This window comes from Coenobita brevimanus, chromosome 101 (assembly GCF_032717465.1).
Source record: "Coenobita brevimanus isolate Jiangsu-jjx chromosome 101, ASM3271746v2, whole genome shotgun sequence".
NCBI classification, from domain to species: Eukaryota; Metazoa; Arthropoda; class Malacostraca; order Decapoda; family Coenobitidae; genus Coenobita; species Coenobita brevimanus.
The window spans coordinates 40,727,606-40,747,572 of record NC_137054.1 but is presented as its reverse complement, the minus strand read 5'-3'; the positions used below and the strand labels follow the sequence as shown (position 1 = coordinate 40,747,572).

General features: G+C 41.6%; 1 protein-coding gene across 1 annotated transcript in view; it reads right to left on the bottom strand.

Annotated features, from left to right (window-relative positions):
* LOC145415011 (uncharacterized) overlaps positions 1–11,163 on the bottom strand; it is a 73,123-nt gene extending 61,960 nt beyond the window's left edge. The window contains exons 1-7 of the mRNA XM_080284428.1: positions 11,044–11,163; positions 10,661–10,723; positions 6,542–6,620; positions 4,779–4,965; positions 3,681–4,658; positions 1,160–2,743; positions 642–853 (exon numbers count right to left, since the gene is read on the bottom strand). Of these exons, the coding sequence (XP_080140554.1) occupies positions 642–853; positions 1,160–2,743; positions 3,681–4,658; positions 4,779–4,965; positions 6,542–6,620; positions 10,661–10,723; positions 11,044–11,163 (3,223 nt within the window). The remainder of the gene's footprint in view (positions 1–641; positions 854–1,159; positions 2,744–3,680; positions 4,659–4,778; positions 4,966–6,541; positions 6,621–10,660; positions 10,724–11,043) is intronic.
* Between the last annotated feature and the right edge of the window lie 8,804 nt (positions 11,164–19,967).

Genomic DNA, 19,967 nt, shown 5'->3' with positions numbered 1-19,967 from the left:
GTCACTAACGCTATCTTCTCTGCCCACCCTCTCTCAGCTCTGTCTATCCCCGAACTGCCCTCTCACAACGCCCTTGAACACTCACCTCGATTTTTCCAGCCAAAACACAATTGTCAATTCATTACGATATTCAGGCATATAAACATAATCATCTAGACTTCCGTTCGAACAACTGAAACCTAGCTCACACCAGGAAACTATTTTTAACCAACACCTGCATGAAGAAGAACCTGAGCAAATTAATCCAATAGCCAACTAACAAGGGTCAGATACAGTTAAGAAAATTAAACCCTCGAAAAAATAAACCTTAAACATAAGTATCATACATCAGAATGGAAGCTTGACTCACAGTTTGGATAAGATTACACTATAATTCGAAGCAACAAGCTTACATTCAGTTCAACAATCACACTCATTATAAGGCGAATGTGACACTCCCCTCCACCAAGTTTCACAAAGTGACAACCTTTACATTCGACTTAAGAAATCTGATAGCAAATTGTCTTTGCCTTTTAAGGCTTTGATTGTGAAGGCGTAATTCTGTAAAAGTAAGGACCATCTCAAAAGCCTGGAATTTTCTGGTTTCTTTCTTTTCAAATATTCCAGAGCAGAATGATCGGTGCACAACATAAATTCTTTACCATAAAGGTACTGGCCAAACTTTCTCAGGGCAAATATTATGGCCAGACATTCCCACTCTATAATTGAATATCTGGTCTCTCTGGGTAGCAACTTGCGACTAGCATAGGCCACAGGGAGAAGTCCTTCCTCAAATTCTTGAAGTAGTGCTGCTCCTAAGGCAGATGCTGACGCGTCAGTCTGGACCACAAATGGTTGTGCAAAGTCAGGTGCTCTGAAGATGGGAGAAAATATTAGACATCTCTTTAAACAATCAAATGCCTCTTGGTGTACATTTCCCCACTTCAGTTTGTTAGGATATCCTGATTTCAATAGATCAGTTAGATGAACTGTCACATGAGAATAGTGTGGTATGAATTTTTGATACCATCCTATTAGACCCAGAAATTACCTTAACTGTCTTTTTGTGCATGGAACAGGGGTTTTCAGGATTCTATCTACAGTGTCATCTACAGGGGTAACTCTTCCCCTTCCAATCTTATGACCAAGAAAGGTTACAGTCTCATAACCAAACAGACACTTTGAAGGTCTCACTGTGAGTCCGGATTCTCTTATCCTATCAAACAGCCCTCTTAGAACCTCAAGGTGTTCATTCCAGGTTACTGTATGACAAAGAACATCGTCTACATAGTTACTGATGTTATTAAGACCATGCAAGAGCTTTTTCATCATCCTGTTATATGTGCTTGGGGAGTTCACCAAACCAAAGGGCATTCGAGCAAAGTGATAGCTCCCATTAGGACCAACAAACCCAGTGAAATGCTTTGAATCCTCTTCCATCTCAATCTGCCAGAAACCTTTACTAAAATCTAATTTTGAAAAGAAGGTTTTCTCTCTTAAACTTGCAAGAATATCATCTGGTTTATTCACTGGCTCACAGTCAAACTTGGTTACTTTGTTCAACGTCTTATAATTTACACAGAACCGAAGTGTCTCATCAGGTTTCTTTACCAATACTATAGGAGCACAATACTCAGAACTGGATTTCTCTGTTATTCCCTCCTTTAGCATCTTGTCAATTTCCTTCTCTAAGGATTCTCTGACTGAAAAAGGAATCGGATATGGCCTTTCTCTGATAGGAGTGTGATCTGTAACGTTAATAACATGTTTCACCAGATTAGTTCGACCTGGCTTATCTGTAAAAATGTCCTTATATTCATTAATCAAACTCTTGAGCTCTGCTATTTGGTCTGGGGATAAGTCAAAGTTTACATTTACCATTGTGAAATCTTCTTGGCCTTCAGTTTCACAAGTTTCTATAGGAACATCATCTTCATAAGTATCAGTAGATTCTATGACAGACACAGATATGGACTCACTTTGTTGAGTTTCACCACCAGCTGAATTATCAGCGTCACTTCTGGTCTCATATTTTTTTAGTAGGTTTGCATGGAATATTTCACTTCTATCCTCACTTATTTTTATCTTATAGTCTAGGTCTCCCACTTTCTCAATTATCTTAAAGGGACCTTTCCAACTGAGCAACAGCTTGTTAGAGTCTGTAGGCAAAAGTAACAGAACCTTATCTCCTACATGAAATGGTTTCTTTCTGGCCATTTTGTCATAGTGATGCTTATATTTTACTGAAGCATCTTCTAAACTACCCTGAACCAATCTACAGGTCTCTTCAAGTCTGTTTCTCAAGTTGGTCACATATTCATAGGTATTATGTACATCAACTCCATCACCTTCATTAATCCATAATTCCTTTAAAAGTTTAACTGGCCCATTCACTCTGCATCCATATAGAAGTTCAAAGGGTGAAAATCCCGTGCTAGCCTGTGGTACGTCTCTGTAAGCAAAGAGAATTGCAGGAAGATATCTGTCCCAGTTTTCAGGCCGCTCTTGGCACATTTTTTTTAACATGGTCTTAAATGTACCATTAAATCTTTCATTTAGTCCATTTGCCATAGGGTGGTAAGGGGTGGTAAACGCTTGTTTTACACTGATGAGACGACAGACTTCCTTCATGAGCTCTGAGGTAAACTGAGAGCCTCTGTCACTTAGAATTTCCTTCGGAAATCCCAGTCTACAAAATATGCTCAAAAGTGCCTCAGCAACTCTCTTAGTATCTACAGAGGGCAGGGGTACTGCTTCAGGCCACCTGGTGGCATAGTCAACACAGGTTAAGATATACCTATTACCCCTGGGAAGATACTGGAGTAATTGGTCCTACTAAATCAATGACAATTTTATTAAATGGTGTTGACATCAATGGGGTTTTACCCAGAGGAGCCTTCCCTGCTTTCCCCTTGGGTAATGTACGTTGACACTGGTCACAACTGTGGCACCACCTCTTAACATCTCCACCTACACCAGGCCAATAAAAACTGTCCAAAATTCTGTCCAAAGTTTTCTGCACTCCCATGTGACCCCCCATTAACGATTCGTGAGCAAGCATTAAGACCCTTTCTCTACGTTCTTTCGGTAACAATAGCTGTTTAACTACCTCACCACTTTTCCTAGCATAAATCCTATACCAGAGCCCCTTTTTACCCTGAACAACCTCAAACTTATTAAAGTTTTTACATCCCTGAATGAAGTTTAGCAGTGTCTCGTCTGCTTCTTGCTGCTCATGGGTAATAGGATCCTCTTTAGGGGTTGCCTGGTTAGGTTCTGTCACCCTCAGCGGTCGTAGGGGTCGATCCTTCCGTTGCCTTTGTCCTCGGGTCACCACTGCTGCCACAACCTATGTCTTTGTGCTTTCCTCGACATCAGATGAAGAGGATGTAGAAGTGTCAGAGTCAGGAGTCTGCGTGCCTGCCCCCACGCTGGATGCAGACGGGACAGAAGAGGTAGAGTCGAGTGACACTGTTACTGGCTCTGTACACTCAGACTGGTCCACCACCTCCAATGGTACCTCATTTGAGCTAATGACTGTGGCATCTGTTGGTAACACTACTTCGGGAATGTTGTCTATGATCAGGTCACAAATTGCATTTTTCATGCAGACGGCTTCTACTTCACCTGAGTGTTAAGGAGTATGTACGTAAATACGGGCAACAGGGCAGAGTCTAGCAGTATTGTCTATGAGAACATACCTTTTCATACTGCCAGTCATCTGCTCCGGACGAACGAGCCTTGCCTTTACCATTACTCCTGTACAACCAGAGTCACGAAGCACCTTCACTGGTTTCTCATGGACGAAGCCATCTTCCTGTAGAAGTCCTGAATCTACAGACCCTAAGCCAATGACCAAAGGTACCTTCTCACCCGACGGGAGAGTGACCAGCCGTTCCTGTTCCATGCACAGTGCTGCTTTCTCTTCCTTCTTCACAGGTCTGCCATGTTGTAAAGATGTAGTTGTAGTAACAGATGCTTGGTTTGGTTTAGAGTAGGTTTTAAAGTCACGAGCTAGATGACCCACTTTGTCACAGAGAAAGCACCTTCCTTCTCGAAAAGCTCTTCGAGAAACAATTTGTAAAGTTACGTCCGGCCGTGTCTCGCCAGGCATATTGTCTTGCCTGTTGACTGCTTTCTCAACCTGTTGCTTTGAACGAAAACACAGGGACCCACCATGAGCTGCCAGGAATTTCTCGGTTATGTTCACCATCTCTGATAAAGACTTTGGGGTCCTTTCCTTTAAAAACATCCTTAATTCGTGGTGACACTTCCCCAGAAACTGTTCCCTGATGATTAAGTCACGGAGGTCTTTATATTCTTTCTGAATGCCTGTCAGGTCTATCCAGCGATCGAAGTACCGACTTATCCTCGACGAAAACTGCACTACGGTCTCTCCTTTCTCGGGAGGAGTTTCTTTAAACTTCTTTCGATACCCCTCCTCAGTCAGCATATACCGTAACAGGATAGACTTCTTCACTTCTTCATAATCATTAGCTTGAACGGTAGGAAGGCTAATATACACTTCTAGTGCCTTACCAGTCAGTAAAGGACTTAAATAAACCACCCAGTTGTCCTTTTCCCACTTATCAGCCAAAGCGTACCTCTCAAATCTTTCCAGATACGCGTCCACGTCATCCACTTGTTCGTCCAGCTTCGATAATTTAGGCTTAGGTGTTCTAATCACAGAACCAACACTATGTGTAGTACCCGTATTCTCACGAGACTGTCGAAGCCGTTCTAGCGTAAGTTCATGAATCTTTTGTTCATGAATCCTTTCTTTCTCATTCTATTCTAACTCCCGTACTCTGCGTTCATTCTCGAGTTCTCTGATTCTTGCGCGTTCTTCTAACTCCTGTATTCTGGGTTCATTCTCCAGTTCCATGATTCTTGCACGTTCTGATCTTGCTTCTTTCTGTTGTTCTTCCACAAATGTCCAGAGTTCATCGCCTTCGTATCCCAATTCTCTTCCCACCTTGAGAAGGTCTGATCACGTAGTGTTTTCACTCATTTCGCCAAATCAGGATATCTCCACTTCCAGATGAACTTACAGGCTCTTCTTCCTCTGGATGTTTCGTAAACACGTCCTTGAAGAATGTAACCACAGCACTTGCCACGGTTCCCGGGTCTAGGCACCATTTAATTGTCACGGAACGTTGTATCGCTGGCTGGGTCACGTAAACTCAAGGATGCATTTTCTTCTTTATATATAAAAATACAACAGTACATCCAGGTATATAGGGGTAAATAAGTAGGCAGTCACTAACTCGATCTTCTCTGCCCACCCTCTCTCAGCTCTGTCTATCCCCGAACTGCCCTCTCACAACGCCCTCGAACCCTCACCTTGATTTTTCCCCACCAAAACACAATTGTCTTCCGTTCGAACAACTGAAACCTAGCTCACACCAGGAAAACATTTTTAACCAACACCTGCATGAAGAAGAACCTGAGCAAATTAATCCAATAGCCAACTAACAAGGGTCAGATACAGTTAAGAAAATTAAACCCTCGAAAAAATAAACCTTAAACATAAGTATCATACATCAGAATGGAAGCTTGACTCACAGTTTGGATAAGATTACACTATATTTCGAAGCAACAAGCTTACATTCAGTTCAACAATCATTCTCATTATGAAGCGAATGTGACACTCCTCAACCCTAGAATGTGGAATCACCAGGTCGTCTATAAGCCCTCACTGTGGACTGCGATGTCTTGGTTCAAATGCAGCTTCTTGAGCATTCAGAGGAGCAGTATAAAGTTTTCTTCCAGCAATATCTTTCAACTTTCAGCTTCAGGCAGTGCAGGCCCATGCACAGGCAACGAAGTTCCTTCAGGTGAAAAGGGATAATGCTGTGACCTGACAGCTACCCATCACATCTGTGAGTTCCTTCCAGAAAAGATGGTCTTAGGATGATTGGGAAGAAGCATACTTCTTGTGCATGTACACACATGAGCCTATCACGTGGTAAAATGTCAGCAATATAATGGCAACCCGTGCCTCTGTATCTTCATTGCTAAGTGGGGGTTGGGCAAGAGGGCTTACATGACAGAAGTGCTTGCAAAAATATAAATAAATAAATAAATAAATAATTAAAAAAAAAAGGCCAATGAAGAGACCATTACTAAGCACCTCAACTGTAATGGGGGGCATCATGTATCGCATGTTGAGGTTCCCTGAGAACTTATAGAGGATGCCACTTAAGTAGGCATTAGACATTACAGCCTCACCAGTTTGCCTGCCCAACCCCCTCCTGCCCGGCCTGTGGTCAGTTTTCCATTGGTGGAAACTTATCATCACCAGCACTGGGGCAGGGGGTGTGACCCAGCAGGCGTCACCTCACACAAAGATGGGTGAACCTCCCTAGCCACAGCATCATAGGAAACCACACCAATACAAACAAAGTCCCATCTGCCCCCAGTAGACTGTCATCATTGCCACAGTAGCTCTCCAGCCTGCTTCCACTGCCATGGTCACCAAACAGGTCACTGCTACTCCCAACCACTCAAGTGCAACAGCAATTACAGCCGGGACTTCTCATCCATTGGCCATTGTACTCACCACTGACCACTTGCATGCCCTGCTGGTACGGTATGCCTTTATTAGCTGGTGATGTGTCTGGTGAGTGATGCAGCTTCCACTGTGGACATTGGCCTAGACATCATCAATGTCATGTTAATGCCTGATAAGTTGTTGAGAGCTTTATGAATGATGTATCTACTTCCACTGTTGCAGTGGAGGTTAGTGTCATCACCAGTGCCAAATCATCACGTCAGTGACACCCCAACCTAGTATAACCACCGGCTCCTCATCTTTCATACCCAGCTAATTCAAGGTCCTGCGGTGGAATATCCAAGAAGTCAGAGGCAAGAGACTGAAAATCACTAAGACCATCAACATGCAGGATGTTAACGTGATCCTTCTCCATTAGACTGGTGCCAGTGGACTGAATAATCAATTGTGGCCCCTTGCTGGTGCTTGGTGTTAGGAATCAACGCTCTATTTCCAAATCTAGCTCGAGTGTAAACATACTATATAAAAAAGAAGGAGCACTCAAAGAGTACTACACCCACACCCACCAACTAGACTTAGGCATGAACATTTTACTTTGTCATATGACTCTGACCTTGGACAAATTAATCTAAAAATCAAATGGTTTCATTCTTGCATAGCCTTTAACACCTTCACCAACTTAGGATCAAATCAGACCAAAACTATTTGACTTTAATAGTGACCTTGACCTGTGATCGATCTTTGTGATTTTGACCTTTAACTGGTTGTTCTGAACACTTTCGCAAAGTAAAGTTTGTGTGGGATAAAAAATGATTCTTAAGCTAACCTTGCCATGAGACCTTGACCTAGGATCTATTGGTCTAAAAAAAAAAAAAAAAAAGTCAGCCCCTTTGGTTATCCTCAACCAATCCGCAAAGAGTGATCTACATGAGACCAAAACTGCTTTGATTATTTTATTCACACTCAAACACAATTGGTCGAAATTTGACCTTGCCCTGTTACCTTGACCTTTAATTGTTCTCACAACTGAATCCCAGTGTTCTTGTTTGGCTCTTTGACTAGTGAGTCTCAAAATGTAATTCATATACTCCTGCCTTATCCTTTACATTTCCACAAAATATGGTCAAAATTGGAAAAAAAATACTGAAGTTAAACTTGTCCTGTGACCTGGGCTTTTGACCTATATTTCCTCACCCCCCCAAAAAAAAATGCTGAAAGTATACTAATTCCCTAACCCTTAACCGTTCCACAAAGTTTGGTTAAAAATTTATTAAACTGTTTGAGTTACTTTTATTAATAAACACACCCATGGATCGACCTTGCTCTGTGACCATGACCTTTGACTGTTCTCAGAAATAAATCACTTATTTCTTGCCATACACCTCACCTACACTTTTCCCCAAAGTTTCGCCAAATGATGAGATATACCCTAAATAAACAGCATTTTCAAAACTAACAAGTAGTGGTGCCAAGGAACAGCAAACCCGTCCCCGGCAGTCATTTTAGTGCTGACGTATAAACACAACAGGATATCTAGTCAAAGATGTCACATATCAAATATGGAGTAAATAGGGTGAAAACTGACAATTTTATGCCCATTTGAAATTTTAGGCCCAACCCACCTGACATTGAGCTCCATATTGCTAACTGATAGTGACCCCGCTGATGTAATGAGGCATGTTATAGGATGCAGATGTGAAAGATGCACTTTTAGGTTTTGGTTTCATGCCAATATAACAAATTTGAAAGGAGTTAGGGAGAAAAAAACGATTTTATTTATTTTTTTACATTTTTACACTGAAAATGCCTTCAGTACTATCCCACAATCAATACGTTTAATTCGTCAGAAAATAAGATAATGAGTCTCTAATGAAACAAAGAATTCCTCCTTCATCCCTGTTGTCAAAGTAATTCCTTGATCCTGTGGAACCTCTTTTCACATGAATAAAATAATCTAGCGCTATCCAGAACAAAATATAGAGCACGTGGTCGGGCTAAAGGGGGGAAACAAACTATCCAAAACTGTTAAGAGCAATAACCAGTATTTTAAAAGTTACTGGGAAAAATATTTGCCTTTGATTTTCAGTGAGGCTTAAGCGAGATAAAGCAGTATAAATAGCCAATTTACAATTACTTGTACAAAACGCGAGAGACACAGAGGTGGTGGGACGTAAAGAGATTCCTGGGCCAAAGGGGACCAACTCTCATGTCGATACCCAGAGTCAGTTCCATAAAAAAAAGCAGGTAATGCTATACTCCCATGTTCTTTCTTATGCTTTTTCCATTATTTATTATCGTAACACAAAACAGTATAGTATTTTTTTTTATCCCACCTTCCTATAAAATATTTGTTGCAGTTTTTAGCATGGCATGCTCTGTCTCACATCTTATCGGGTTCGACTGGAGAATTAAAGGATGGAACCTTTGGTTACCTCTGCCAAGGAGGTTATGGTTTTGCCTGCGTTGGTTGTTTGTCTGTTTGCAGGATTACTGAAAAAGTTATGAACGGATTTTGCTGATTTTTTTTGGAAGGGTAAAGGAACAAACCACAGACCATTAGAATTTGGTGGTGACCTGGATCATCATCCGGACCCTGGGATTTTGTATGTGTTTGTCTGCGCGATATCTCCAAAAGTTCTCAATGAATTGCGATGAAATTTTGTGGAAAGATGGGCCATGGACCAAGAAAGAAGTGATTAAGTTTTCGGGCGGATCCGGATCCGGACCCAGATCCTGCAGTGGCACTGGCGGAGGTATGCGCTGTCTGAGTGCTGTCTAGTTTTGCTATAGTTTTATTGCTCAAACAGACCATACTCATATCCTGCCTTATAACCAACAGCTGTGTAAGAACAATCGATAACCATGTGTTTGATTTCCGTGAATAATCTTTGTCTTGGTGTTAACAAAGGATGTAGTCAACCCTCAACTCAGCATTGTGTTGATAAACAGCCTGGATTTTGCTCTAGTACAGCAGGGATAACAGGAGGTAGGTAACTCTCTAATTCAAGTCTCCAGTGTGATCAGTGAGTCATACTTTGGGTCTTTACACGCAATCAACTTGTAGGAACTTAGGTTACAGGTACAAAGATAATGATGTTAGCAACATTATCAGAAATTTGTCTGATTTTTCGTGGCTCGACACATTAAGATGCGTGTGTTACTGCTAAACTATAGCACCACATGGCAATTATCAGAAGCTAAAGCACCCGTACTGTACTAATCATATTTCTTGGTGTCAAAGTTTGGGTCTGAATGTTTTCCGCTGGACAGAATTAGTTCCTATAGGCTATACTTGGGAAAGGCGGACTGTTCCTCTATCGTCGTACAGTTTGCCCTGACCACTGTTGTGCATCCCCACTACCACACATTAAAACCTCACTGTCACACTCACCCACCATCACCATCGCTAAATACTCAACGCCTAAACAATTTCAGCACATTACATCATCCATAACACCAGTCACTCACTCATTTACTTAGTGCAGATCCTACTGTGGCACACAGCCTCATTCAACATCAACCTCCAGCCATTAGGGTTAGTACATGCAAATATTCAACAACACTTCTAATCCTATGTAGCTCCCGATGGGAATAGTCGGCTTCGTTTAGTCACGAATTTTGTGGTCTTCCTTTTGATCTTTGCCACCCCAGGTCATCGCTTTCAAAAACTACCATATGAGAGGGATCACTCTCTGGGAAAGGTGCCAGTTGCCCATATAACTGGAGCTGGCGTTCACGTATTATGCAGTGACTATGCCATGACTTGATCTCTTGCAGTAAATGACCAGTGTTATGCATTCTATCTTATCAACGATACCTTACGATCCTGCAAAAGGTACCTGACACCAAAGGAATTTATCCGTCACTCCAGAGCTCTCCTGCCAGTAGTGTCAAGGCTTCACAGTCATAATATAAGACAGGGAGCACTAGCGCCTGGAAAATGCAAATCTTCATCTTTTTGCACAATTAAGAACGCCAAACGCTCAAGCTGCATGGGTAATAACACCATACTGTAAGTTGGACCAATGCAAGGAGAAAAACCCAACACTCTGCTCCACCTTAGTTATGGACCACACTGCTAAGACAGACGAATCTCTCCAAGGCCTCTATGTCTTCACCACATGCCTGAAAAGACTGCACAGCTTCTCTCAACAAGCTAGCAGTTACCTGGTCCTTGGTCTTTGTCCAAGACACCGTTAGTCCCACCGGCTTGGCCTCCTCATGAAGTACCTAGAGAGCACTCAGGAGAGTCATCAGTGGCTATGCTAGGATAACTGCATCATCAGCATGTAAAGAATTGGTAACTGATACTCCTCAATTACTTTATCTCACAATCCGACCATGCATCCATTCCTTGCACGTGGCCAGAAGCTGGGAGGCAAAGGCCATTCCCTTTTCTTACTACAAAACTTAATGAAAAAAAAATCAAATGTTCCCCCTCTACACTTGACAGCACTCTTGGTGTCTGAACACAGGCCAGTTGTGAGCTAGACAATCCCTGCTTAGACCCCAAGGAATCGGAGGAGTTCATATAGTACCTCCTAATTTACTGAACCACACGCCTTCTTGTGACTGACATTGGCTGCTAGAATTCCTTCCCTAAGCTCACTTCGATGTTCCACGAGAGTTCGAAGTGCTAGGATCGAGTCAACTGTAGATTTGCGGGGCATGAATCCGGATTATTCTGGTCTCTGAAACTTTAGCAAAATGGCTCCCACCTCTCATTAAAAGCAGGAATGCAAGAGCCTTTCTTAGCACACCGATTACTATTACACCCCAATAAGTACTGCAATCACGTTCGCATCTTTCTTCCTGACCAGGTGGGTAACCAAACCCTTCGCCCAGAAAGAATTATACTAGACAGCCAGAATGATTCCACAACTGCTTGAAAACCCTCGTCATGCTCTTATACTTTTCCACACTCCTCCCCACCAACCCCTCATTACAACGTCCTGACCACATTACACCACCTTCCTCTTAAACCTCCCTCCCCTCAAAACACACACACACACACACACACACACACACACACACACACACACACACACACACACACAAACACACACACCTCCACCACCACTCCCAGTGTACCAAAACAACTACCAGTATATCTTTTGTATTTACACCATAAACCTTCACCACATCACACCACACCACACACTACTTCATTACATCATCTTAACCCTCTCAGAAACTGCCACGGCAGAACTCTGATAGTTTACTCTACTTACCCACAGAAAACTCCTGCAATGGTAAATGTATTTTATTTTGGTATTTGTACCCCCGACAAGTTTGCTGTAATCGTTTGCGAGAAACCCCACGCAGTGAAAAGTTTATCATTGCTGCCCTCTCGCTTCCTCCACTTACTCCTGACCAACAATCCTCTTCCCCGCCTGACGGCACCCCTGTATTTTGGAAGGTGATGTACCGTATCATTTCGCTGCAGCCAGCAAAGTTTAGCAGATGAAATATGGACAAAGGACACCGCTCATTCCGCCACCAAAATACGACTGATATTCTACACACTTGCCAGCTCGGACAATTCTCTTCAGGTGCTGTCGTCCTTGTATTTCTGTTTCTGAGAAAAAGTTTACATTCATCAGCCGTAAGGGATAGGGTTGTTCTATTCCTGTTTTCAGCAACGTTATGAACATTAACACACGGGGTCACATTTAAGGGTAAATTGCTGAAACGAGTGTAATCTGACATTTTTCAGTAACAAAACAATTCAAAATAAGATTTTAGATATTCGAATTTCTACCTTATTAGCGCATCAATAAAGTAAAAATCAGCTAAGAAACGAACAACACGGCGTGGGGACGTATTCTGGTCGTGTTTGTAGGTGCTCCAGCACCTCCTCCTTAACAGTTTATTATGAATAATACTGTACTATATTATTTTTCGTATACGAGTATGATGTTTCAACAAAATACTCATAACTAGCTAAACAAGAAAGAGGCTTAAATTTTATGCATGTCGATTACAAAAGGGTCATTGAGGAAGACCAAGTATGAATTAAAATAAAAATTTCAAATCAGAATCTCGTCGAAAGTGAATGAAGGCAGGAAAAGGAGGATGGGGGTAGAAACACTAAGCAAGAAGAGCGAGGGAGAAAAGGAAAGAAGGATGCGGGGGCAGTGGTTTTGTTGGGTCCACTTTGACATATAGCTGGCTTCCTTGAATACTGTGATTCAATGTTTATTCTTATTATGTTTAGAAAGCTTTATTATAATCAGAAAATCCTTTCGTACATAAAGGTTAGTAAAGGCTGTATCGAAATCATTCTAGTTCGACAAATTTCTCCTTCAAAGAATAATATCGTTTGGAGATGGCAAAAATGAATATAATATTTGTAACAGGACTGAAGGGATTAATGTTCTGTAGAGGTATACACTACACCTAGGTCAAGACACTGGTATGCTTTATGACAGCTTAAGGAGCTCTGAAAAACAGCAACCTGAGGAGGGAAGTAATGCTCTGGAACACTTCGGGGGGGGGGGGGGGGTTAATCTATCATCCCTTGTGGGGCACGAGTTTCATAAACGAACCTAATCAAGACAAAACAGATGAAAAGAACACATATAAACCGGAAGAAACCTTTTTAGCAGTAACAGCATATCTAACGCCACGAATGACGGAAATCCATATACATACGAGTACACGACCTTACATTTCTCACTGAATTGTAAAAGACTCTCACAAATAACATTATGTTCTGCTTCAGACCTGCATTATTTGTATGCATTCTTCGTTTCATTTTCTTTATCATGGTCTGGGTCAATCAAGGGGATGAAGGTAGTTAAAATATCTACGTAAGGGTCTACTAATCAAAAAGTTTGGACAACACTGCTTACAGTATACCTTTTTCATACCAACGGGCACTAAGAATCTCTGTGGGAGGATAGCTAACAGACTTTGGTAATTAAAACTTGGGATGTATAGTACAAAGTCCTGCATTTAGTAGTGAACCTAAGTTAAAAGATTTAAACTGGACTGTCATAGGTCTTAGCTACTGAAGTCAGAAGACTAGGTGAGATATTTATAGAATTACCTGGTGGTCAAATACTGTTCTACTGGGCCAAGCACCAAAAGACGTAACATGGTGCAAGAGGTCTGGGCAATGAATATTTAAGTGGTAATACTAAAGAATTCTTTTGTATAATTATATGATACCCTAGCAAGCGAAGCGGTAAAACTGAAAAGATATTAAACTGAAGTTAATCCTAACCTAAGATCCAACATCAGTGTAAGGACGCGTCCACACTTGTCTTCGAATATGTGTTGACAACACAGCTGTTAACATGTTTGGATACATGTATGCAACAGGATTTGGACAAGTGTGTGCAAACGTGTTTCAAAACAACTTCGAAATTACTGGCAGCAGTGGTGATGAGATAATTGTTCCAAACAAGGCAGCTGAGACTTCATCATGATGTTGCCAACATTCTGTAATCTGGACACTGCTGTCAACATACTGTAATCTGGACACTGCTGTCAACATACTGTAATCTGGACACTGCTGTCAACATACTGTAATCTGGACACTGCTGTTCTGAGCATGTTTGCAGCTTCTTCATTATTGTGTTGTTTACACGTTGTCTGCCCTCTTTCAAGCACACGAGTGGACACGCACTAAGACGACGACGAAGTTGAAGATTTTTACAAATTTTAAAAGGAAGATAAACACACACACACACACACACACACACACACACACACACACACACACACACACACACACAGTACACATTTGTGATGTGAGCCTTTGATGCAAACGTAGGCAAGAAAGGGTTAGGCGAGACCAAAGCAGGGTATTTTGGGGTGGGCATTCGGAATGAGAAGTGAAAAACTAGGGAAATTTATTGACAGAAACGGTCTTAGAGTGATGAATACTATTTTTCGAAGAAACAGTGTACTTCGATGGAATCAAACGACGAAAAGAAATATGGACATGAGTTCATCCTCACTGATTAACGACGTAGATCTCATTGTCACTGACAGATTACATACCAGTATAGTACAGAACGTAAATGCATATAAGAGTTAATACAGCATGCGACCAGAAAATGGTGAGAAGTCGAGTAATACATCTCACGAAAGAGATGGAGCAGCCAACCCATGTTGTAACGAGTGAGAAAGACCTGAGCTTAGTCTGTTACTTCAAAATAAACGAGTAGCGGTGCCAAGGCACAGCAAACCCGTCCCTGGCAGACATTATAGTGCTGACGTATAAACACAGCAGGATATCTAGTCAAAGATGTCACATAGATTTTATACCCATTAGAAATATTAGGCCCGACCCAGCTGACACTGACCCCCCTACCGCTAACTGAGGGGTGACCCCCCAGCCCCTCCTTGGCGGGAACGGGTAATTATCGCAGTCCAAGGATGAAGTACATATCGACACAGAGCCAACTGATGAGACAGTAAATGAAGCTGTTCTAAAAATAAGAGGCAGGTTATCAAGAAACAACAACAGCAAAATCCTAGAGAGGACAAAGGGACCGCTAGAGAAAACGCGGAACGTGATTTAAAGGATAAGGAGATCTCATACTGAAGCAGCAGACCTACAGAAAACTATCAACACGAAGAAAAATGGGGACATTTGAAAGCTTAACGTGGGCAGAAATGAAGAAAATCTGTGGAATGGAGAAAACCTGAAGCCTGAAGGCATAGGCCTTGCACAAAAAAAAAAAAAAAAAAAAAAAAAAAAAAAATTGCGTTGAGAGACTCCAACAGGGAAACAACGAACATCAGACATGAAGTGATTAAACAACAGAAGAATTTCATGCAAATATTTACAGTAGCAGTACCATGATCGAAGGATCACCTCGGGATAGAGAAATGGTGGACACGCTGATCCTCAACAATACACTGAAGGAAGTAAAAAAGGCTTTGGTACGGATGAAGAAGGGTAGCTAAGGCAGCAAGTGATGACAGTCTCACCGCTGATATCAGTGAGGATGCATGTGACTTTATATTAAAAGACCTAGCAAAACAACTCTCACTATGCATTGAGGTCAAAGCACTATAACCACATCACTGAAAAATTAAATAAAAAGTGGCTGCCAAGATATACAGGTATAGAGCTACCGTCCGGTTATTCTCCCTTTTGAGTGGAAGCTTTTCACAAAAACTTTAACTAATCATAATAGCACTACACTAGATGGTTATTCGACAACAGACCGTAATCAGGTTATTAATCTATTGATTATCTGTGTCTGGGAATTATTTATTCAGAAAAAGCATATGATTCATTTTAAACAATTGTAGTGGTGGGAGCAATTCGAGAACAAGATTTAAAAGGAGCTCATGCTAAATCACTGGGAGACATTATTTTGTAGATTTAATACTGCCATTAAAAACTCCATAAGCATGGCCACACAAATTGAAGACGGGTGTGAGACAGACAATTTCACCAAAGTTATTCACAACATACCTAGGGGACGTTTTCAGAAATTTAGTTTGAGATGAAAATGGAATTAGCATTAATAGTGAGAGACTGAACAATTTTCTATTTGCTGACGACATCCTTTTCAGTGAATCAGGGGAACAACTACAGTCTAACAGCCAATCTAAATAGGGAGAGACTGATGCTCAGGCTAGGTTTGAAAATGAGCCTGAAAGAGGCGAAAATTACGTTTAACAGACGTGTTCAGGCCCTTCGTGTAAAACTGTGAGACGGAAAACTAGAATGTCTTGAGGAATACATATACCCAGGACAGACAGTTTAAGCAGACCCAATCCACTGCAATGATATCAAACCAGGAGCATGAATTAATGGAGAGTTTTTGGTAACCTAAATAACTACGTGAAGGATAAGCAATTACGGTTATATATATATAAAAAAAATGGTTGCATAATTTCCGTTCATCCTTCCTGTTTAAAACTAAAGGATCTGAAGGTGGTGTCAAAAGGGGAGGGAGGCGTTAACTTTTTAAATTCTGGGTATTAGTGAAGTTTAGGACCAATATGGCTTTCAGCATTTCCAATCTTACTATCCTCTAAATCTCTCTCTTCTAAGCATTTTGAACCTCATCAATAAGTGCCGCAAATGTATAACAAAGTTGGAAATGATTTTTGAAATTTTTCCAGAATTTGACTTCAGACCGCTCTGGTGGAGATGTTGATCATAGCGTCCCGTGACCGTTGTGTGTTCGTAGATCTGTTAGCTGCAGCTGGCGTGAGCCGGTAGTTGTTGCATGATGACGTGTAATTAATCTAACCAATTGCTTTTGTTTTACAAATCACATGATGACGTGACGGACGGGAGTCGCACCAGGGGTTGAATTTCAAAAGCATCTGTCCACATCAAGACATGGAAACGGGAGGACAGTGATGTGGGTGTGCTCCGTTGCATCATAAAATAATACAAAGAGACTCGCAAAAGAACAAGAGGAGAATAAATTTCCTACAAAAACACGGAGTCCTACCTTCGCAAGTGTTGTGTGAGAAATTTCAAAAGCCATGTCATCTACGTGAAAACAAATATATCTGGAGGTGTACTCGTTCTTACAGCATGGCAAAGAGTAAGAAAAGGAAAAACTGTAACTTTTCTGTTAGTGATTTTAAAGGCATTTTTTTTTTTTATAGCAAATACGCATCTGAAGGCTTGGCAGATAGTGTGCTTTGTAAACCTCTGGGTCCAAAAATACTTTGATCATAAATCTGTGGTAAAGAACTTGTCTTTTTCTAGAAAAACTAGTATAGACTAGAGGAGTTTTTGTTCAAAGGGTGTGAGAACTGGTTCAAGAACCAGAGTGCAATAGGTGGCCCCGGAGTTGTCGTTGAAATAGATGAAACATAACTAGTGCGTCGCAAATACGAACGAGACAAAACAGTGGTGCAAACCTGGCTCTTGGTGGCATCGAAAGAAAGCCAAAAAAGCTTTTTGTGGTCCCTCTCCTTGAACCGTTTGGTGAAAAATGTGACCGTGCCACCCTCCTACCCATTATTAATAGATACATACAGCCTGGCTCTGTGATTTACAGTGACAGTTGGCATGCATATGCCACGCTAGGCGAAGAGGGGTTCAGGCATGATGCCATAAATCACAGTGAACATTTTGTGAATCCTGAAAACCCTCAGGTACATACACAAAACATTGAAAGACTTTGGCATGATGTCAAGGAGTGGGTTAGGAAGCCTGATATTAGGGCCATGTACCTTACACAGTACTTAAGTAGGTATTTGTTCCTCAAAAACTACTCGGACTCGGCCATTCACCAGCTCTTCATTGAAGCTGCCAGGCTTTATCCATCTCATGCTAACACCCCACGTGATGCTCTGCCGATACCTACTCCCAGGGTCCTTATTCCTGCCATCGAGGGTGATCCCACCGATGACGCTGATGACCTTGAGTTTGACTTCAGTAAGGGATGTGCTAGGGCATTAGGTTAGCGACGATTCCACGGCGTCAACAAGGGGGCCCGGGGGGCGGAGCCCCCTGGTTTATGTTAGGTTAGGTTGGGTTGGGTTAGGTTAAGTTAGGTTGGGTTTGGTTAGGTTATGATAGCTTGGGTTGGGTTAGGTTGTTATGTTGGGTTGGGTTAGGTTAGATTGTTAAGTTGTGTTGATTTAGGTTAGGTTAGGTTTGTAGAGGTTTTTCTGATGGTTTTTGATGTGGTTTGAAAGATTCTGACCTTTTCATTTGGCAATGCTTCGTTTTCCCTTCTACCACACCCAAAGGGGGAGGGAGGGAATGGGAAAACGAAGCATTGCCAGCGGAAATGAATGTCAGATTTTATCAAAACACATCAGAAACCACCAGAAAAACCTTGTCTGCATGTTGAAAGCCATATTGGTCCTAAACTTCTTTTACCAAATTCTGGATTTAAAGTTATAGGGTTTACACTATTTTGGTTTATGTCGCCGATTCTCTGAAAGTGAGAAATTTATGAACTTTGTCTTCACACAGTAGGCCTACACAGCGAGGAATAATCACTCATGGAGGTTGATTTAACAATTACTGATGGCCTCTACAGAAAGAACCTGCCCTCTGACAATTAATAATTTACGCTGGAACTTAGTAATACTAAACCAGGCTCTTGCTTTTGCCTCCTACCTTTTGCGAACGATTTTATTGTGAATTAATATGAAAGATTGGCTTAACTACCAGTCGTGATTAAGAAAAGTTAGTGCAAGCTGAGAGCAAAGTAAATTAAGAACAATTTGGGAGAATGAAACACGATTTTACATTTAGTCGAACCCAAAAAGGCTGTAAATTTATTTATTACAAAATGAATGCTTACGTTAAAAACTTAAAACAAGTTAATTCGCTCATTCATGCATTCAAGCTACCTAACACTGTTAAATCTAGAAAACTGAAAGAAAATACTGGTAAATGGAGAGATATGAAATCACAGAACTGCAGGAAGATTGGCTGATCTGCTGATTGCTGCTTGGGTTGCACTGCTCTGGAAACACGTCCGTCTCCCTGGGCTGCCGGCTTTATACTCCATGGAGAGATATGGCGTCCCAGAACTGCAAGAAGACTAGGTGATCTGCTGCTCAAGACACCAGGGATGGCCTTCGGTGATCACTGCTCATTGCACTGCTCTGGAAATACGTCCGATTCTCAACTGAGTGTTCTCGTGGATGCCCTGTGGCTATCGTGGGAAAAGGGCGGAGCTTCCTCTCCCAGCAGTTATAGAGTCAGGGTGAACGGTATATACATACTAATTTCGCTCAGTAATACACTAATGTCTGTGCATAGACAGTCGCTCCTGAAATAACGGCAAATGTTTCGAAAATCTGTTCTAGTTGGAGTACTGAAGTAGGACGTTAGTAGCTGGGCGAAGTTTTCTGGGATTTCCACTAGCATTCGTAGACTCCCATAACAATACATTGTCGCGAATTCGTAATAGGTGGACTGTAACATAATCCTTGGAACGTAAACTTAAGTATTCAGAGAAGAATGGAAATGATCATGTGAGGGGTCACATGAAGAGAGAACGAGAGCTTCCTGGATAAGAGAACAGATGGAAATCAAGTAGAGGATATTATGACAAAAAAAAAAAAAAAAAAAAAAAATGGATGTGGGCTGGTCTTGTCCTTCACAGAAGAGAATACAGATAGTCAGCCAGGATACCTGAGTGACAACCCATAGATTCGGTGAGAGGAAGAGAGAGAGAACAAGAGGGGGGGATGAGATTTAAAGATTATATATCTGTGATTTTTTTTATGTGCACGACTCTATGTATAAGCTTGAAGTCTGTTCCCTAAGGTCCAACACTCCTCATACGTACCATACACCTCCAAATGACACACTTCAGTACTAACACCCACCGTACATACTAAATATATGCATGGGTTTTCCCATAAGGAAATGTACATTGGTACTAGTGGAGGTGTTTATGCGAAATGCCAGCGGGTCTTTGGTAGATCAGAAAAGTTTACTTTACAGCCGAGTTTTGATTCTGCTCACATTGGGACAGTAGATCAGCTCTCTATCGACTCGGCCATGAATGAAACT